We start from the raw sequence: 20619 nt of genomic DNA, 5'->3' as shown, positions 1-20619 counted from the left end.
CAAAGGAAATGCATGATGCATAAATATATTTTTGTCATTCTTACGTTGCTCTGATGTTAAAAGGAATGTGTATTCAAAGCATTGTGTGTTTGTTGTTGCCCAGGTAACAGAGACCCGGACAGGCCCTCTCGGATGCAGTAACTATGACAACCTTGATTCTGTCAGCTCTGTTCTGGTTCAGAGTCCGGAAAACAAAGTCCACTTGCAAGGTTTGTTTCTTTTTGATTCATACCACGTATATTGCATTTTAATGTCAGACCTTTGATTACGTGTTCCTGTTATGCAAATCCTGCACAGCATTATCACACAATGTTACAAAGAAATAAGAACGTTAAATATTTTTAAGGTTTTTAGCACTCCCTATCAAACATTCCCATACAATAGCATCTTCAAAGAGATCCACACATTCCATGACAATGCTTGTAGAGAATAAAATACAGTTTGGACCATCATTGTTCTGCTCTTACATTGAGAGTCAGTCAAGGATCATATCACCCTAGACCCACTTCAATTTGCTTACCGCCCCAATAGTTCCACAGACGATGCAATCGCCATCACACTGCACACTGCCCTATCCCATCTGGATAAGAGGAATACATATGTAAGAATGCTGTTCATTGACTACAGCTCAGCATTCAATACCATAGTACCCTCCAAACTCATCATTAAGCTTGAGACTCGGGGTCTCGACCCCGTCCTGTGCAACTGGGTCCTGGACTTCCTGACGGGCCGACCCCAGGTGGTGAAGGTAGGAAACAACATCTCCACCCCTCTGATCCTCAACACTGGGGCCCCACAATGGTGCGTTCTCAGCCCCCTCCTGTACTCCCTGTTCACCCACGACTGTGTGGCCATGCACGCCTCCAACTCAATCATCAAGTTTGCAGACGACACCACAGTAGAAGGCTTGATTACCAACAACGACGAGACAGCCTACAGGGAGGAGGTGAGGGCCCTTGGAGTCTGGTGTCAGGAAAATAACATCTCACTCAATGTCAGCAAAAGTAAAAGAGATGATCGTGGACTTCAGGAAACAGCAAAGGGAGTACCCCCTTTTCCACATCAAAGGGACAGCAGTGGAGGAGGTGGAAAGTTTTAAGTTCCTCGGTGTACATATCACCAACAAACTGAAATGGTCCACGCACACAGACAGTGTGGTGAAGAATGCACAACATCGCCTATTCAACCTCAGGAGGCTGAAAAAATTTGGCTTGTCACCAAAAACCCTCACTAACCTTTACAGGTGCACAATTGAGAGCATCCAGTTGGTAACTGCATCGCCCACAACCACAAGGCTCTCCAGAGGGTGGTGTGGTCTGCACAATGCATCACCGGGTGCAGACTACCTGCCCTCCAGGACACCTACAACACCCGATGTCACAGGAAGGCAAAAAAGATAATCAAGGACAATAACCACTCGAGCCACTACCTGTTTACCCCGCTTCCATCCAGAAGGCGAGGTCAGAACAGATGCATCAAAGCTGGGACAGAGAGATTGAAAAACAGCTTCTTTCTCAAGGCCATCAGATTGTTAAACAGCCACCACCAGCACAGAGAGGCTGCCGCCTACCTACAGACTTGATATCATTGGCCACTTTAATAAATGGAACACTAGTCACTTTAATAATGCCACTTTAAGAATGTTTACATATCTCGCATTACTCATCTCATGTAACAGTCTTCTGTGGAAGAAGGAGTAGACCAAAGCTCAGCGTGGTAAGTGTTCATGATTATTTTAATAATTGAACACTAAAACAAAAATAACAAAGAGAATAGTGAAACAGTTCCGTAAGGTGCAAAACACTAAACAGAAATTAACTACCCACACCAACCCTGTGGGAAAAGGCTACCTAAGTATGGTTCCCAATCAGAGACAACGATAGACAGCTGTCCCTGATTGAGAACCATACCCGGCCAAAACAAAGAAATACCAAAACATAGAAAAAGGAACATAGAATGCCCACCCTAGTCAGACCCTGGCCTAACCAAAATAGAGAATAAAACCCTCTCTATGGCCAGGGTGTGACATCTCATATGTATATAATGTATACTTTATCCTTCACTATCTATTCTTTACTATCTATTGCATCTTAGCTGCTCTGTCACTGCTCATCCATATATTTTATACTTATATATTCTTATCCCATCCCTTTACTAGATTGTGTGTATTATGTTTTGTTGTGGAATATGTTAGATATTAGGTTTTGTTGTGAAATTGTTAGATATTACCTGTTAGATACTGCTGCACTGTCTGATCTAGAAGCATAAGCATTTCGCTACACTCGCAATAAGATCAACTAACCATCTGTATGTGACCAATAACATTTGATTTGATTTGACATTGTTAGTGTACCAAGGCTAACAACTACACTTGAACTGCCTTGTGATTCACCCACTATAAATCACTTATTGCTATCCTCTCATACAGTACCATAACTGTACACTTTGATGGTGGTACTAAATCTTGGCTGTGTTGTGTTGTTTTACAGGCCTGCAGGTTATCCTGCCAGACTACCTGAGGGACAGTTTTGTCCAGGCTGCTCTAAGCTACATCGCCTGTAACGGGGAGGGGGGCTTCGTCTGTAAGGACAATGACTGCTGGTGCAAGTGTGACACCAAGTTCCCAGAATGCAACTGTCCCTACATGGACATCCAAGCCATGGAGGACAGTCTACAGAGGATCACTGAGACCTGGGGGACACTCTACAAGGAGTTTGAGGATTCAGGTGAGGACAAATTGGCTCTAGAACTTTTCTTATGTATTTTTACATTTCTAGTAGACACGCCTTAGAGATAAAAATAGAACAAATCCTTGGTTTTGTATTGAACTTATAGATCTCATTATAATGAGAAATCATGCTTGGGCCAAGGCTAGAAAACCGACTTGGTAGCAGATTGGCAGTGTTACAGGCAATGGAGAAATATATGTACTTCCTCAATAAAGAAAGCTAAATCAAGCTACTTTTTTAAGTTCTATCTCAGACTCTGCTGGTGATCCGTCAAAATGTTGGAAAAGAGTTCATGCACTGAAGTGTGGAAATTCCTGTCCTTCCCTGCCTAAGCAAGTTGTGTCAGACACTGGCATCATTACTGAGAAAAAATTGATATGTGATGCTTTTAATCAGCATTTTATCTCAGCAGGCTTTTTATTTGAAATAAATTGTGATTGCATTTAGCCTGGTCAGTCAGTCTACTGCTTTTCCCTCTACCAGCGTCTAGTTGGCTCAATGGAAGATCAGTCAACTTCTAGTGAATCTTTGTTTTCATTTCAGCAATGTTCCACTTTTTAACGCCTTGCTTAAAAAAATCAATTGGACTGGTTTGCTTTATCGTTTCTTGCTGCAGCTTTCTGCTCCCCTGATTGCAGAGTCATTGACACATATTTTTAATCTGACGATTATCTCAGGGTTTAGAAGGCTAAATGAGCTCGCTAAATGTGCTCGATCTCCACAAAGGTTGTTACACCTCCAACAATTATATTTTCTGAAATGTTTTACGAAAGGTTTCCTTTATATTACAAAAGGGATTGATTTTAGGTCATGTACATTTTACTGTCTATATACAAATGTTGGTCTATCTGCAAAAAAATGCAGATGACACTGTTGTGTTTGCTATTGCCCCCATGGTTGACCAGGCTCTTTCGGAGCTTCAATCTACCTTCATTGCTTTGCAGAAAGCCTTTGTTGAACTGAAATAGGTACTTAATGCAGGTCAATCCAAGTATATGTCATTCTCCAAATCACATAAAAATGTATCTGATGCTTTATGCATGGTGGTGTCCTCCTGTCCTCGTGTCCCCGCTTAGAAATATCTGGGTGTCAGGATTGATAAAAACCTACTTTTCAAAAAGAATGATAATGAATTACATTGAACAAAAAACAAACTCAACATGCAACAATTTCAAAGATTTTACTGAGTTACAGTTCATATAAAGAAATCAGTCAATTGAAATAAATGAATTAGGCCCTAATTTATCGATTTCACATGACTGTGAATACAGATATGCATTTGTTGGTCACACATACCTTAAAAAAAAATAGGAACATGGATCAGAAAACCAATCATTGTCTGGTGTGACCACCATTTGCCTCATGCAACGTGACACATCTCCTTTGCATAGAGTTGATCAGGCTGTTGATTGTGGCCTATGGAATGTTGTCCCACTCCTCATCAATGGCTGTGCGAAGTTTCTGGATATTGGCGGGAACTGGAACACGGTGTCGTACACGTCGATCCAGAGCATCCGAAACATGCTCAATGGGTGACATGTCTGGTGAGTATGCAGGTCATGGAAGAACTGGGACATGTTCAGCTTCCAGGGATTGTATACAGATACTTGCAACATGGGGCCATGCATTATCATGCTGAAACATGAAGAGATGGAGGCAGATGAATGGCATGAATGAATGGGCCTCAGATGAATGGGCCTCAGGATCACATCATGGTCTCTCTGTGCATTCAAATTACCATTGATAAAACGAAATTGTGTTCGTTGTCCATAGCTTATGCCTGGCCATACTATAACCCTACCGCCACCATGGGGTTCTCTGTTGACATCAGCAAACTGCTCACCCACACGACACGCCATACTAGAGGTCGACCGATTAATTGGAATGGGCGATTAATTAGGGCCGATTTCAAGTTTTCATAACAATCGGTAATCAGCATTTTTGGACACCGATTATGGCCGATTACATTGCACTCCACGAGGAGACTGCATGGCAGGCTGACTACCTGTTATGCGAGTGCAGCAAGGAGCCAAGGTAAGGTGCTAGCTAGCATTAAACTTATCTTAGAAAAAACGATCAATCTTAACATAATCACTAGTTAAACTAGTAATATCATCAACCATGTGTAGTTATCTACCTTGTCCTGCGTTGCATATAATCGATGCAGTGCCTGTTTATTTAGCATTGAATCACAGCCTACTTCGCCAAACAGGTGATTTAGCCTCTTATGGATAGACGTTCCGCTAGCGGAACACCTCACCAATATCCAATGGTAGCGCCTGGCGCGAAATACGAAAAACTTTAATAATGCTATAATTTCAATTTCTCAAACATATGACTATTTTACACCATTTGAAAGATAAGACTCTCCTTTATCTAACCAGATTGTCCGATTTCAAAAAGGCTTTACAGCAAAAGCAAAACATTAGATTATGTCAGGAGAGTACCCAGCCAGAAATAATCACACACCCATTTTTCAAGCTAGCATATATGTCACAAAAAACCAAAACCACAGCTAAATGCAGCACTAACCTTTGATGATCTTCATCAGATGACACTCCTAGGACATTATGTTATACAATACATGCATGTTTTGTTCAATCAAGTTCATATTTATATCAAAAACCAGCTTTTTACATTAGAATGTTTTGTTCAGAACTAGCATACCCACCGAAAACTTCCGGTGAATTTACTAAATTACTCACGATTAACGTTGACAAAAAACATAACAATTATTTTAAGAATTATAGATACAGAACTCCTTTATGCAATCACGGTGTCAGATATTAAAATAGCTTTTCGGTGAAAGCACATTTTGCAATATTCTGAGTAGATAGCCCGGCCATCACGGCTAGCTAATTTGACACCCACCAAGTTTGGCCCTCACCAAACTCAGATTTACTATAAGAAAAATTGGATTACCTTTGCTGTTCTTCGTCGGAATGAACTCCCAGGACTTGTACTTCAATAACAAATGTTGGTTTGGTTCAAAATAATCCATAGTTATGTTCAAATAACCTCTGTTTTGTTCGTGCGTTCAAGACACTATCCGAAGGGTGATGAAGGGTCACGCGCCCGACGCGTTTCGTGACCAAAAAATTCGAAATATTCCATTACCGTACTTCGAAGCATGTCAACCGCTGTTTAAAATCAATTTTTATGCGATTTTTCTCGCAATTTTTTTTATAATATTCCGACCGGGAAACCCTGTTTTCGTTCAAAGACGAAAAAATAAAAACATGTTGTCGGCTCGTGCAGTCTCATTCTTCTCTGATCGACCACTATCCAAATGCGCTACTGTTTTTCAGCCATGGCCTGCAAAGTCATCATTCAACGTTTTGCCGCCTTCTGAGTGCCTATGGGAGCTGTAGGAAGTGTCACATTACAGCAGAGATCCTCAGTTTTCAATAAAGAGAGTGTAGAAAGCCAAGAAATGGTCAGAGAGGGCACTTCCTGTAAGGAATCTTCTCAGGTTTTTGCCTGCCATATGAGTTCTGTTATACTCACAGACACCATTCAAACAGTTTTAGAAACTTTAGGGTGTTTTCTATCCAAATCAAACAATTATATGCATATTCTAGTTTCTGGGCAGTAGTAATAACCTGTTTAAATCGGGTATGTTTTTTATCCGGCCGTGCAAATACTGCCCCCTACCCTAGAGAGGATAATCACCAAGACTCTCTCAAATAAGTTGTTTTGCTTTTCGTGTATTGATGTGAAAATGTATGTGTACAGTATATTGATGTTTATATTGATGTGTATAGTGTATATAGATGTGTATTAATATGTACAGTACCAGTCAAAAGTTTGAACACACCTACTCATTCGAGGGTTTTTCTTAATTTTTACTATTTTCTACATTGTAGAATAATAGTGAAGACATCAAAACTAGAAATAGTACATATGGAATGATGTAGTAAACAAAAAAGTTTTAAAGAAATCAAAATATATTAAACATTTTAGATTCTTCAAGTAGCCACCAATTGCCTTGATGAGAGCTTTGCACACTCTTGGCATTCTCTCAACCAGCTTCACTTGGAATGCTTTTCCAATAGTTTTGAAGTCGTTTCCACATACGCTGAGCACTTGTTGGCTGCTTTTCCTTCACTCTGTGGTCCAACTCATCCAAAACCATCTCAATTCGGTTGAGGTCGGGTGATTGTGGAGGCCAGGTCATCTGATGCAGCACTCCATCACTCTAATTCTTGGTCAAATAGCCCTTACACAGCCTGGAGGTGAGTTGGGTCATTGTCCTGTTGAAAAACAAATTATAGTCCCACTAAGCGCAAACCAGATGGGATGGCGTATCGCTGCAGAATGCTGTGGTAGCCATGCTGGGATAGGGGGCAGCATTGGGAAGTTTGGATGAAAAGCGTACCCAGAGTAAACTGCCTGTTACTCAGGCCCAGAAGCTAGAATATGCAAGCTCCGTTCGGACATAAAGATGAACTTTATCGAACAAAACAAACATTTATTGTCTAACATGGAGACCTGGGAGTGCCATCAGATGAAGATCATCAAAGGTAAGTGATTCATTTTAATGCTATTTCTGACTTTTGTGACACCTCTCCTTGGTTGGAAAATGGCTGTATGGTTTTTGTGGCTAGGCACTGACCTAACACAATCGCATGGTGTGCTTTCACCGTAAAGCCTTTTTGAAATCGGACACAGCAGCTGGATTAACAAGAAGTGTATCTTTAATCATATGTATAACACTTGTATCTTATATCAATGTTTATGATGAGTATTTCTGTAATTTGATGTGGCTCTGTCACGCCCTGACCAGGTGAACTCGGGTATTTTGGGTCAGGGTGTGTCATGTTGGGTATTTTTCCGTGGTTTGCTTTCTATGTTTGCGTTAAAGCCTTGTGTTAGCTCTATGTGGGTTATTTCTATGTTGGGTTCTGTCGATTCCCAATCAGAGACAGCTGTCGCTAGTTGTCTCTGATTGGGATCACATTTAAGTTCCTTTTTCCCCCACGCTGTTTGTGGGGTGTTGCCTCTTGTGTTTGAGCAGTTAACGTATCGGCATTTTCTTGATTTTGTGTACGTGTTTATTTCAGTGTAAAGAATAAACATTTGTTCGCTCCCAGCTGCGTTTTGGTCCGCTTCCTCGTCACCCGACGACGATCGTTACAGAACACCCCACCAAACCAGGACCAAGCAGCGGGAGGATAAGGAGCGCGAGAGATGGGCTCGCGAGGGGAAGGAGTTCTGGACCTGGGAGGAGATCATGTCGGGGAAAGGACCCTGGCGAAAGGATTCCCAGGTCGAGGAGGTAATGCCAGCCGGTGGACGGAGTCGCAGGCGGCGGTCGAGGAGGCCCGGAAGACACCCCCAAGAATTTTTTTTAGGGGGGCTAATGGGGTGGTCCGGAAGGGCAGAGGAAGAGCCCAGACCACTGCTCTCGTGGGGGATGACGGCGGAGGAGGAGACGGAGATGAGGCGGTTGATTGAGGACCTGCTGAGAGAAGATCTGGAGGAGGAGCCATGGGATACGGAGTTGCGCGCTGTGTCGCCAGTGCGCCCGCACAGCCCGGTGCGTCCGGTGGACATGCCCAGCACATGCCGTGCTAGGATGGGCATCCAGCCAGGACGAGTGGCTAAACCGGCTCCACGCTTCAGTTCACCAGTGCGTGTTCACAGTCCTGTCTGGCCCGTTCCTGTTCCCCGCACCAAGCCCACGGTGCGTGTCCACAGTCCTGTCCGGCCCATCCCTGCTCCCCGCACAAGCCATGGGAGCGGAGTTGCACGCTGTGTCGCCAGTGCGCCGCGGTGCGTCCGGTGGCATGCCCAGCACATGCCGTGCTAGATGGCATCCAGCCAGGACGTTCGCCTTCGTTCCATCGTGTTCACAGTCCTGTCCGGCCCGTCCCTGCTCCCCGCACCAAGTCAGTGGTGCGTGTCCCCAGTCCGGCCCGGCCCGTTCCTGCTCCCCGCACCAAGCCAGTGGTGCGTGTTCCCAGTCTGGCCCGGCCCGTCCCTGCTCCCCGCACCAGGTCAGTGGTGCATGTCCCCAGTCCTGTCCGGCCCATCCCTGTTCCCCGCACCAAGCCCACGGTGTGTGTCCACAGTCCTGTCCGGCCCGTTCCTGTTCCCCGCACCAAGCCCACGGTGCGTGTCCATAGTCCTGTCCGGCCCGTTCCTGTTCCCCGCACCAAGCCCACGGTGCATGTCCACAGTCCGGTCCGGCCCGTTCCTGTTCCCCGCACCAAGCCCACGGTGCGTGTCCACAGTCCTGTCCGGCCCGTCCCTGCTCCCCGCACCAAGTCAGTGGTGCGTGTCCCCAGTCCGGCCCGGACCGTTCCTGCTGCCCGCACCAAGCCAGTGGTGCGTGTTCCCAGTCCGGCATGGCCCGTGTCCGGTCCACCAGTGCCCAATCCTGTTCCGGTCGACGGCTCCGCTCCGGAGCCTGAGCATGCCGCTCCACAGTGGTCCAGTCCGGGCCAGAGGGGTAGGGCTAAGGTGGAGGCGGGGGAAAGAACACGCCCGGGGCCAGAGCCTCCACCGAGGGTGAGGCGCCCACCCGGGTCCCCCCCCTAATAGACTTAAGTTTGGTGCGCCGGGAGTACGCACCTTTGGGGGGGGGGGGTACTGTCACGCCCTGACCAGGTGAACTCGGGTATTTTGGGTCAGGGTGTGTCATGTTGGGTATTTTTCCTTGGTTTGCTTTCTATGTTTGCGTTATAGCCTTGTGTTAGCTCTATGTGGGTTATTTCTATGTTGGGTTCTGTCGATTCCCAATCAGAGACAGCTGTCGCTAGTTGTCTCTGATTGGGATCACATTTAAGTTCCTTTTTCCCCCACGCTGTTTGTGGGGTGTTGCCTCTTGTGTTTGAGCAGTTAACGTATCGGCATTTTCTTGATTTTGTGTACGTGTTTATTTCAGTGTAAAGAATAAACATGTGTTCGCTCCCAGCTGCGTTTTGGTCCGCTTCCTCGTCACCCGACAACGATCGTTACAGGCTCTCTGCATTTTCACCGGATGTTTGTTTGAGACAATGCATTTCTGAACATAACACAGCAATTTCAAATGAGGTTTTTGGACATAAAGATTAACTTTATCGAACAAAACAAACATTTATTGTCTAACATGGAGTCCTGGGAGTACCACCAGATGAAGATCATCAAAGGTTAGTGATTCATTTTAACGCTATTTCTGACTTTTGTGCCACATCCCCTTCTTTGGAAAATGGCTGTATGTTTTTTTTGTGGCTAGGCGCTGACCTAACATAATCGCATGGTGTGCTTTCACCGTAAAGTCTTTTTGAAATCGGACACTGTGGTTGGATTAGTTTATCTTTAAAATGGTGTATAATACTTGTATGTTTGAAGAATTTTAATTATGAGATTTCTGTTGTTTGAATTTGGCGCCCTGCAATTTCACTGGCTGTAGGCCAGGTGTTCCGCTAGCGAAACCCCCTTCCCAGAAAGGTTAACAGTGCCTTGAATTCTAAATAAATCACAGCGAGTGTCCCCAGCAAAGCAACCCCATACCATCACATCACCTCTTCCATGCTTCACGGTGGGAACCACACATGCAGAGATAATCCGTTCACCTACTCTGCATCTGGCAAAATCACGGCGGATGGAACCAAAAATCTCCAATTTGGACTCATCAGACCAAAGGACAGATTTCCACTGGTCTAATGTCCATTGCTCATGTTTCTTGGCCCAAGCAAGTCTCTTCTTATTATTGGTGTCCTTTAGTAGTGGTTTCTTTGCAGCAATTCAACCATGAACGCCTGATTTACTGATTGACTGATCTTCATGTCTTAAAGTAATGATGGACTGGCATTTCTCTTTGCTCATTTGAGGTGTTCTTGTCATAATATGGACTTGGTATTTTACCAAATAGGTTTATCTTCTGTATACCACCCCTACCTTGTCACAACACAACTGATTGACTCAAACACATTAAGAAGGAAAGAAATTCCACAAAATGTACTTTTAAAAAGGCAACCTGTAAATTGATATGCATTCCAGGTGACTACCTCATGAAACTGGTTGAGAGAATGCCAAGAGTGTGCAAGGCTGTCATCAAGGCAAAGGGTGGCTACTTTGAAGATGACTCAACACTATCCATGTCAGCTACTACAGTGACTGAAATGACTGCAACCCTTAACAAAGAGTTTCAGTTAGTTTCAGAGTGGGTGGAAAGGAATAAGTTAGTCCTAAATATTTCTAAAACTATAAGCATTGTATTTGTAACTGTCATGGTCAAAACATATTGATACAACAGTAGCTAAGATGGGGAGAAGTATGTCCATGATAAGGCGCTGCTCTACCTTCTTGACAGCACTGTCAAAAAGGCAGGTCCTACAGGCCCTAGTTTTGTCGCACCTCGACTACTTTTCAGTCGTGTGGTCAGGTGCCACAAAAAAGGACTTTGCAATTGGTTCAGAACAGGGCAGCACACCTGGCCCTTGGATCTACAGAGATAATATTAATAATATGCATGTCAATCTCTCCTGGCTCAAAGTGGGGGAGAGATTGATTTCATCACTGCTTGTATTTATGAGAGGTATTGACATGTTGAATGCACCGAGCTGTCTGTTTGAACCACTGGCGCATAGCTCAGACACCCATGCATACCCCACAAGACATGCCACAAGTGGCCTCCTCACAGTCCCCAAGTCCAGGACAGACTATGGAAGGTGAACAGTACTAAACAGAGCCATGACTACATGGAACTCTATTTCACATCAAGTAACTAATGCAAGCAGTAAAATTTGATTAAAAAAACAGATTAAAAAGACACCTTATGGAACAGCAGGGACTGTGAAGCAACACAAACATAGGCACAGACACATGCATACACACACACACACACACGATAGCATACGCACTATACACACACGTACACATGGATTTTTTACTGTATATACAGTATGTGGTAGTGGTGGAGTCGGGGCCTGAGGGCACACAGTCTGTGAATGTATTGTAATGTTTTTTTTTATTGTATAAACTGCCTTAATTTTGCTGGACCCCAGGAAGAGTAGCTGCTGCCTTGGCATATAGGGCTTATCTGTAAAAGAGACTGCTCGTCTCAGCCTGACTCCCTGTCAAAATAAAGTTTAAATAAAAAATGAATACAAAATTGTTTTGGATCCTATTATATATTAAGATGCTCAAGCTATTACACGTTTACTTTGATATATGACGTGTCCAGTGCCACTCAGTTGACATGCAATATCTACAGGTTTCTTCAGCTAGCTTAGCTGTAAACTTACTCGTTGTGCATGCAGTTGATAATTGATAAATTCATGTGGGCAATCTTTGAAAAGTTTCTGTAGTGGACTATGTTAGCTGAATAAAAGTGTTTTATTGTATGTCACACCCTTAAAGGTGGAGGACCGTTCCTCGGTGTGTACCCAAGACATATTGATATATACAGTTGAAACAGTGTAAACCATGGGGGACTTGGCACACGATCTGTGTATAGCAAATCACAACCTGACAGGATTGGATTACAAAATCAACATCTCCTTGCACAGGTAGTTTACAATATGTCTCGAGCAGATTAATCATACATAAAAAACATTTATTACAAGTCCAGTGTTTCACATTGGCATAGTAACAGTTTATGAATGAGGGCACTTAGTATAATCTGGGGGTATTATTGCCTCTCTAGGTCACCCTGCAGTGGCCATGGTTGCTGAGGTGAAATCAGAATGGATGGGCCTTTTTTCTCATCTATTTTTTGGTGTGTGAAATATCTGTGCAATTACTTTCAAAGTTTATGTTTTAATAGCAGGGAGGAGAGGAGAGTGCAGGGCAGTGCCAGGAATAAAGAGTTTCTCAGGTGTGGTCGTAAACGTGTCCTTCGGTAAAGGATATCAAAGACGTGTCAACGTTCTGCTCTATCAGCGGAATGGGATGCCAGCAGGAAGAAAGTAACCACGGAAACATAGAATGTGGCAGTTCTGGAACCAATTACATTGTTCTCCTTTAGCCTTGAGGAATGTGGCGACATGCCTGAAGTGATCGTATGCACTTTCTTTTCAAACATAGGACCAAACAGAATGTGCAGAGAAAATCCCAATGCCTTTACAGTTATACCTTCTGTAAGCAGATTTGTTTCATTGTTTTACTTTAAATCATTGTGTCCTGTTCATTTCTTTACTTTAAATAATTTCCAGGGGTTAAGAAAGTTCTACCTCCACAGATGTCCCCTGGCCATACTCATGGCATGTTCATTTAAAAACAATCACCTTTAAAAAAAAGTTGCCTCTTCTTTTCATTTTCACTCTCTTTCTGACAGATGAGTTCAAGACCTTCCTTATGAGGCTCCCGCAGAACTTCTTCCTGAACGTGTCGACTATCCAGCACCTTTGGTCGTTGGATGGCGTGTTCCAGTGGCGCTACGAGCAGCTGGAGAACAGCATGAGTGTGCTCTTCAGACGAGCCCAGAGAGTGGTGTTCAAGCTCTTCAGCCTCAGCAAGAGGTGCCAGCGGCAGCCTCACATCCGCCTACCCAGAGAATGGTGAGAGTCCCGCTCTGCTCCTACAATACACCTCTTACCACTGAGCCCCAATTACACTTTAATCACCCATCCAGGAAGCTGATAGTGATCCTCTCTACCTCTCCCTGTGTGAGTGGGAGAAACAGGGAGCCAGCCAAAGTATGTTTATCTACTTTATTACTGCTGCTCTGAAGAAAACTGGAAGTAGTATACTTTTTTTGTGAAGAGAAATCTCCATAGACTGTGGAGAGATGGAGAGAGAAAGTGGAATGTTTGTCAGTTTGCCTGGGAGTGAAGCGGAACACTTGAAAGGCTAACACTTGAAAGGCTCCCCTACGTCCCGTTCGTTCGCAGCACTTCAGACAGACGATATATGATTGATTTCACTTCCTGGGGCCAGTTCCACTGCTAACAATGAAATCAAATCAAATCATTGAATCAAATATAATTTGTCACATGATTCATAAACAACAAGTACAGACTAAGAGTGAAATGCTTACTTTTCCAACAATGCAGAGTTAAAGATAAAGATAAAAAATAAAAATAGAAATAGCAACAAGAGGAATAAATACACAGTGAATAACAAATAACAATGACGAGTACAAATAACATAGATAGATATATATAGGTTGTACAAAATAACATGGCTATACACAGGGAGTACAAAAATAACATGGCTATATACAGAGAGTAGAAAATAACATGGCTATATATAGGGAGTAGAAAAGAACATGGCTTTATACAGAGAGTAGAAAATACCATGGCTATATACAGGGAGTAGAAAATAACTTGGCTATATACAGAGAGTAGAAAATAACATGGATATACAGTGCATTCGGAAAGTATTTAGACCCCTTCACTTTTTCCACATTAGGCATCCTTATTTTAAAATATTTAATTTGTTTTACTCAATCTACACGCAATACCCCATAATGAGAAAGCGAAGAGAGGTTTTTAGACATTTTTGCTAATTTATTACAAATAACAAACAGAAAAACCTTATTTAGATAAGTATTCAGACCCTTTGCTCTGAGACTCGAAAATGAGCACAGGTGCAACCTGTTTCCATTGATCATCCTTGAGATGTTTGTACAACTTGATTGTAATCCACCTGTGGTAAATTCAATTGATCGGACATGATTTGGAAAGGCACACACCTCTCTATATAAGATCGCACAGTTGACAGTGCATGTCAGAGCAAAAACCAAGCCATGAGGTCAAAGGAATTGTCTGTAGAGCTCCGAGACAGGATTGTGTGAAGGCACAGATATGGGGAAGGGTACCAAAACATTTCTGCAGTATTGAAGATCCCCAAGAACACAGTGACCTCCATCATTCTTTAATTGGTGCAGAACCCCCAACACTCTTCCTAGAGCTGGCTGCCCAACCAAACTTAGCAATTGGAGGAGAAGAGCACTGGTCAAGGAGGTGACCAAGAACCCGATGGTCACTCTAACAGAGCTCCAGAGTTCCTCTGTGGAGATGAAAGAACCTTCCAGAAGGACAACCATCTCTGTAGCACTCCAGCAATCAGGCTTTTATGGTAGATTGGCCAGACAGAAGCCACTCCTCAGTAAAAGGCACATGACAGCCCGCTTGGAGTTTGCTAGACGGCACCTAAAGGACTCTCAGACCATGAGAAACAAGATTCTCTGGTCTGATGAAACCAAGACTGAAGCTTTCGGCTTGAATGCCAAGCGTGAAGTCTGGAGGAAACCCTGCCCCATCCCTATGGCATCATCATGCTTTGGGGATGTTTTTCAACAGTTGGGACTGGGAAACTAGTCATTATCGAGGGAAAGATGAACGGTGCAAAGTACAGACGGATCCTTGATGAAAATCTGCTCCAGAGCGCTCAGGACCTCAGACTGTGGCGACGGTTCACCTTCCAACAGGACAACAACCCTAAGCACACAGCAAAGATAACGCAAGAGTGGCTTCGGGACAAGTCTTTGAATGTCCTTGATTGGCCCAGCCAGAGCCCGGACTTGAACCCGATCGAACATCTCTGGAGAGATTTGAAAATAGCTGGGCAGTGACACTCCCCATCCATCCTGACAGAGCTTAAGAGGATCTGCAGAGAAGAATGGGAGAAACGCCCCAAATACAGGTGTGCTAAGCTTGTAGCGTCTTACCCAAGAAGACTCACGGCTGTAATTGCTGTCAAAGGTGCTTCAACAAAGTACTGAGTAAAGGGTCTGAATACTTATATAAATGTCATATTTCAGTTTCTTTTTTTTATGAATTTGCAAACATTTGAAAAAATCTGCTTTGTCATTATGGGGTATTATGTGTATATTGATGAGGGGAAAAACAAATTAATCCAAAATGTCAAGGGGTCTGAGTACTTTCAGAATGCACTGTATACAGGGACTATCAGTACCGAGTCAATATGCAGGGGTATGAGGTAATTGAGGTAGCTTATTGTATATACAGTTGAAGTCGGAAGTTTACATACACCTTAGCCAAATATATTTAAACTCAGGTTTTCACAATTCCTGACATTTAATATAAGTAAAATTCCATGTCTTAGGTCAGTTAGGATCACAACTTTATTTTAAGAATATGAAATGTCAGAAAGAGAGAGAGAGAATGATTTTTTTCAGCTTTTATTCCTTTCATCACATTCCCAGTGGGTCAGAAGTTTACATACGCTCAATTAGTATTTGGTAGCATTGCCTTTAAATTGTTTAACTTGGGTCAAAAGTTTCAGGTAGCTTTCCACAAGCTTCCCACAATAAGTTGGGTGAATTTTGTCCCATTCCTCCTGACAGAGCTGGTGTAACTGAGTCAGGTTTGACGGCCTCCTTGTTCGCACACGCTTTTTCAGTTCTGCCCACAAATGTTCTACGGGATTGAGGTCAGGGCTTTGTGATGGCCACTCCAATACCTTGACTTTGTTGTCCTTAAGCCTTTTTGCCACAATTTTGGATGTATGCTTGGGGTCATTGTCCATTTGGAAGACCCATTTGTGACCAAGCTTTAACTTCCTGACTGATGTCTTGAGATGTTGCTTCAATATATCCAGTTATTTTTCCTTCCTCATGATGCATCTGTTTTGTGAAGTGCACCAGTCCCTCCTGCAGCAAAGCACCCCCACAACATGATGCTGCCACCCCCGTGCTTCACGGTTGGGATGGTGTTCTTCGGCTTGCAAGCCTCCCCCTTTTTCCTCCAAACATAACGATGGTCATTACGGCCAAAAAGTTATTTTTCTCCAACAAGTACGATCTTTGTCCCTATGTGTAGTTGCAAACCGTAGTCAGGGTTTTTTATGGCGGTTTTGGAGCAGTGGCTTCTTCCTTGCTGAGCGGCCTTTCAGGTTGTGTCGGTATAGCACTTGTTTTACTGTGGCTATAGATACTTTTGTACCTGTTTCCTCCAGCATCTTCACAAGGTCCTTTGCTGTTGTTCTGGGATTGATTTGCGCTTTTCGCACCAAAGTGCATTCATCTCTAGGAGACAGAACGCGTCTCCTTCCTGAGTGGTATGACTGCTGTGTGGTCCCATGGTGTTTATACTTAAGTACTATTGTTTGTACAGATGAGCGTGGTACCTTCAGGCGTTTGGTAATTGCTCCCAAGGATGAACCAGACTTGTGGAGGTCTACAATTTATTTTCTGAGGTCTTGGCTGATTTCTATTGATTTTCCCATGATGTCAAGCAAGGAGGCACTGAGTTTGAAGGTAGGCCTTGAAAATACATCCACAGGAACACCTCCAATTGACTCAAATTATGTCAATTAGCCTATCAGAACCTTCTAAAGCCATGACATCATTTTCTGGAATTTTCCAAGCTGTTTAAAGGCACAGTCAACTTAGTGTATGTAAATTTCTGACCCACTGGAATTGTGATACAGTGAATGATAAGTGAAATAATCTGTCTGTAAACAATTGTTGGAAAAATGACTTGTGTCATGCACAAAGTAGATGTCCTAACCGACTTGCCAAAACTATAGTTTGTTAACAAGAAAGTTGTACAGTGGTTGAAAAACGAGTTTTAATAACTCCAACCTAAGTGTATGTAAACATCCGACTTCAGCTGTAGGTAGGGATAAAGTGACTAGGCAACAGGATAGATAACATGCTGAGCTGTAGCAGCAGGGTGAAGGTGAAAGTGTGTGTGTGTGAGTGTTTGTGTGTGTTGGGGTGTAAATGTAAGTATGTTCGAGTGTATGGGTAGAGTCCAGTGTGTGTGCAGAGAGTCGGTGCAAGAGATTTAGTTAAAAAAAAAGCAAATGCAGGTAGCCCGGGTAGCCATTTGATTAGCTATTTAGCAGCCTTGTTTAGCAGTCTTATGGCTTCGGGGTAGAAACTGTTCATGGTCCTGTTGGTTCCAGACTTGGTGCACTGCACTTGGTGCACTTGCCATCCGGTAGCCGAGAGAACATTCTTTGACAATTTTTTGGGCCTTCCTCTGACACTGCCTGGAATAGAGGTCCTGAATGGGACCTGGGACCTGAGCCCTAGGACCATGCCTCAGGACTATCTGGTATGATGACTCCTTGCTGTCCCCAGTCCACCCGGCCGTGCTGCTGCTCCAGTTTCAACTGTTCTGCCTGCGGCTATGGAACCCTGACCTGTTCACCGGACATGCTTGTTGCACCCTCGACAACTACTATGATTATTATTATTTGACCATGCTGGTCATTTATGAACATTTTAACATCTTGACCATGTTCTGTTATAATATCCACCCTGCACAGCCAGAAGAGGACTGGCCACCCCTCATAGCCTGGTTCCTCTCTAGGTTTCTTCCTAGGTTTTTGGCCTTTCTAGGGAGTTTTTCCTAGGGAGTTTTTCCTAGCCACCGTGCTTCTTTCACATGCATTGCTTGCTGTTTGGGGTTTTAGGCTGGGTTTCTGTACAGCACTTTGAGATATCAGCTGATGTACGAAGGGCTATATAAATACATTTGATTTGATTTGAATGGCAGAGATTATGACCACAGTGATGTTCTGGGCCGTATTCATCACCCTCTGTTGCGCCTTATAGTTGCCGTACCAAGCGGTAATGCAGCCGTTCAAGATGCTCTCAATGGTGCAGCTGTTGAACTTTTTGAGGATCCATGGCAAATCTTTTCAGCCTCCTGAGGGGGAAGAGATGCTGTCGTGCCTTCTTCACAACTGAGTGTGTGTGTGTGGAGCATGTTATTTCCTTAGTTATGTGGACACCGAGGAACTTGAAACTCTCGACCCGCTTCACTACAGCCCCCTCAACATGTATGGGGGCGTGCCCCCCCTATGTTTTATGTAGGCCACAATCAGCTCCTTTGTTTTGATGACGTTGAGTAAAAGGTTGTTGTCCTGACACCACACTGCCAGGTCTCTGACCTCCTCCCTATAGGCTGCCTCATCGTCGTTGTGTGAGTTCCTACCACCGTTGCGTCATCAGCAAAGTTGATGAAGGTGTTGGAGTCATGCGCGGCCTCGCAGTCGTTGGTGAACTTGGAGTACAGGAGAGGAATAAGCACGCACCGTGTTGATGGTCAGCGTGGCGGCTGTGTTGTTGCCTAGGGGCGGCCCGTCAGGTAGTTCAGGATCCAGTTGCAGAGGGAAGTGTTCAGTCACACGGTCCCCAGCTTGGTGGTGAGCTTGGAGGGGCTATTGTTTTGAATGCCAAGCTGTAGTCAATAAACAGCATTCTTTCATATTGATTCCCTTTGTCCAGGTGGATAAGGGCAGTGTGGAGTACAATAGAGATTGCGTCATCTGTGGATGTGTTGGGGCGGTATGCGAATTGGAGTGGAGCAAGAGTGTCTGGGATGATGGTGTTGATGTGAGCCATAACAATCCTTTCAAAGCATTGCATGGCTAAAGATGTGGGTGTGATAGTCATTTAGGCAGGTTACCTTGACGTTCTTGGGCATGATGACTATTGTGGTCTGCTTGAAACAAGTTGGTTTTATGGACTGGTTCAGGGATTGGTTGAACATTTCAGTAAAGAAACTTGCCAGCTGATCAGCACATGCTCTGCGTATGCATCTTGGTAATCCATCTGGCCCTGTTAACCTGTTTAAAGGTCTCGCATCGGCTATGGAGAGTGTGATCACACAGTCATCCGGAACAGCTGGTGCTGTCATGCACGGTTCAGTGTTGCTTGCCTCGATGCGAGCATAGAAGGCATTTATCTTGTCTGGTAGACTCGCGTCGCTGGTCAGCTCGTGGCTGGATTTCCTTTTTGTTAACTGTGATAGTTTATATGTCCTGACACATTGTTGAGTGTCAGAGCCGGCGTTGTAGGATTTGATCTTAGGAAGTGTTCGAAATGTACACAATTGTTACCCGGAAGAAAATGGGGGATGTCATGCTTTCTCACTTTCATTCAGGTGAGGGTTTAGTATTTTTTTTATTTAGTCCAGGGGAGGGTCATGTAATTTGTAATCGGTTAACAAACCTAACACAATGGTAAATCTAAGCCCTGGCGGTAGTGCTGTAGGTTCGGGGGTGTGTCAGAAATATTTTAGCTATTTTCAAAACCAAAAGGTATCAGAGCAGTGCTGGCGGTGGCACAAACTGACTTTTGATGAATAAACCAGTTGTGGGTGTGTCAAGGCTTTGCCCCTCACTGGCCAATCGGAACGTCCTCCATGGCTAAATATGTGGTTTCTTCAAGTTGTGTATTTATGGTATTTTATGTAATAGAGTTTGTTACACAACTTATAGAAACGAAATAACAAAATGTAGACCATCCCATCTTTGCTAAAATGTTAACTTGAGCCTGTTTGCAGTCGACATTGTTCTAAGTAATTGCATGGCTTCAATGGGTAAATATATACATAGCATGCATACTGATATAAGGGCTAGGCCTACTTTACATTGCATTATGGCTAAGCATGGACATGCCGAACTTTGTCAATAACAAATTCATTTATTGATAAGGTCTAAAAAGAGACCAATAATTATAATCAAATTCGAAACAAAACAAAACGAAACAACTTGTTTTAATAAGGCCGTTGTCCGTAAAAATCTGTCAGTTTAAGCTAGAAATATCTGGTTTTTGCATTGAATGCGTCTCAATCCCCTGCATCCGCCTATGTAACGCTTCCGCATCTGCTAGAGCAGTGTTTGTCAGACCATAAGATATCCCGAAAATCAATCTTCTCACGAAATCATCTGTAGTGTCCGAACCGTTTGGCCTAGAATCCATTATGACCCATTCTGTGGAAAAATGAGACTCTCACAAACACAATGGTGTTCTCTATGATTCCTACAAGCGTCTTGGGACTCGTTTAAAGTCGGTACTGCTGATCTTCCAACTTCTGTCTATAGCTTCCGAACAGTTTGAGATACACATTTGTGTAAAGGAGAGACTCTCATGAACACATACATGTCAGTTGTTTTCCTCTAGGACACCCACAGATTTCACAAGACTCATCTGATTGTCCCCCAGTACCAGTCGAAAAAATCTATGGCATTACAGTAC

At 43.7% G+C, this 20619-nt stretch overlaps 1 protein-coding gene across 2 annotated transcripts in view; it reads left to right on the top strand.

Annotated features, from left to right (window-relative positions):
- Positions 1-20619, top strand: part of LOC106560299 (BMP/retinoic acid-inducible neural-specific protein 3) — a 59191-nt gene that overhangs the window by 30455 nt on the left and 8117 nt on the right. For both annotated transcript variants that reach the window (XM_014123052.2, XM_045687697.1), the window contains exons 5-7: positions 104-209; positions 2490-2726; positions 12994-13216. In XM_014123052.2, coding sequence (XP_013978527.1) covers positions 104-209; positions 2490-2726; positions 12994-13216 — 566 coding nt within the window. The remainder of the gene's footprint in view (positions 1-103; positions 210-2489; positions 2727-12993; positions 13217-20619) is intronic.

The sequence above is a fragment of the Salmo salar genome, chromosome ssa10 (assembly GCF_905237065.1).
Source record: "Salmo salar chromosome ssa10, Ssal_v3.1, whole genome shotgun sequence".
NCBI classification, from domain to species: Eukaryota; Metazoa; Chordata; class Actinopteri; order Salmoniformes; family Salmonidae; genus Salmo; species Salmo salar.
Note: the sequence above shows the minus strand (reverse complement) of the source record. Positions and strands in the feature narration are given on the sequence as shown.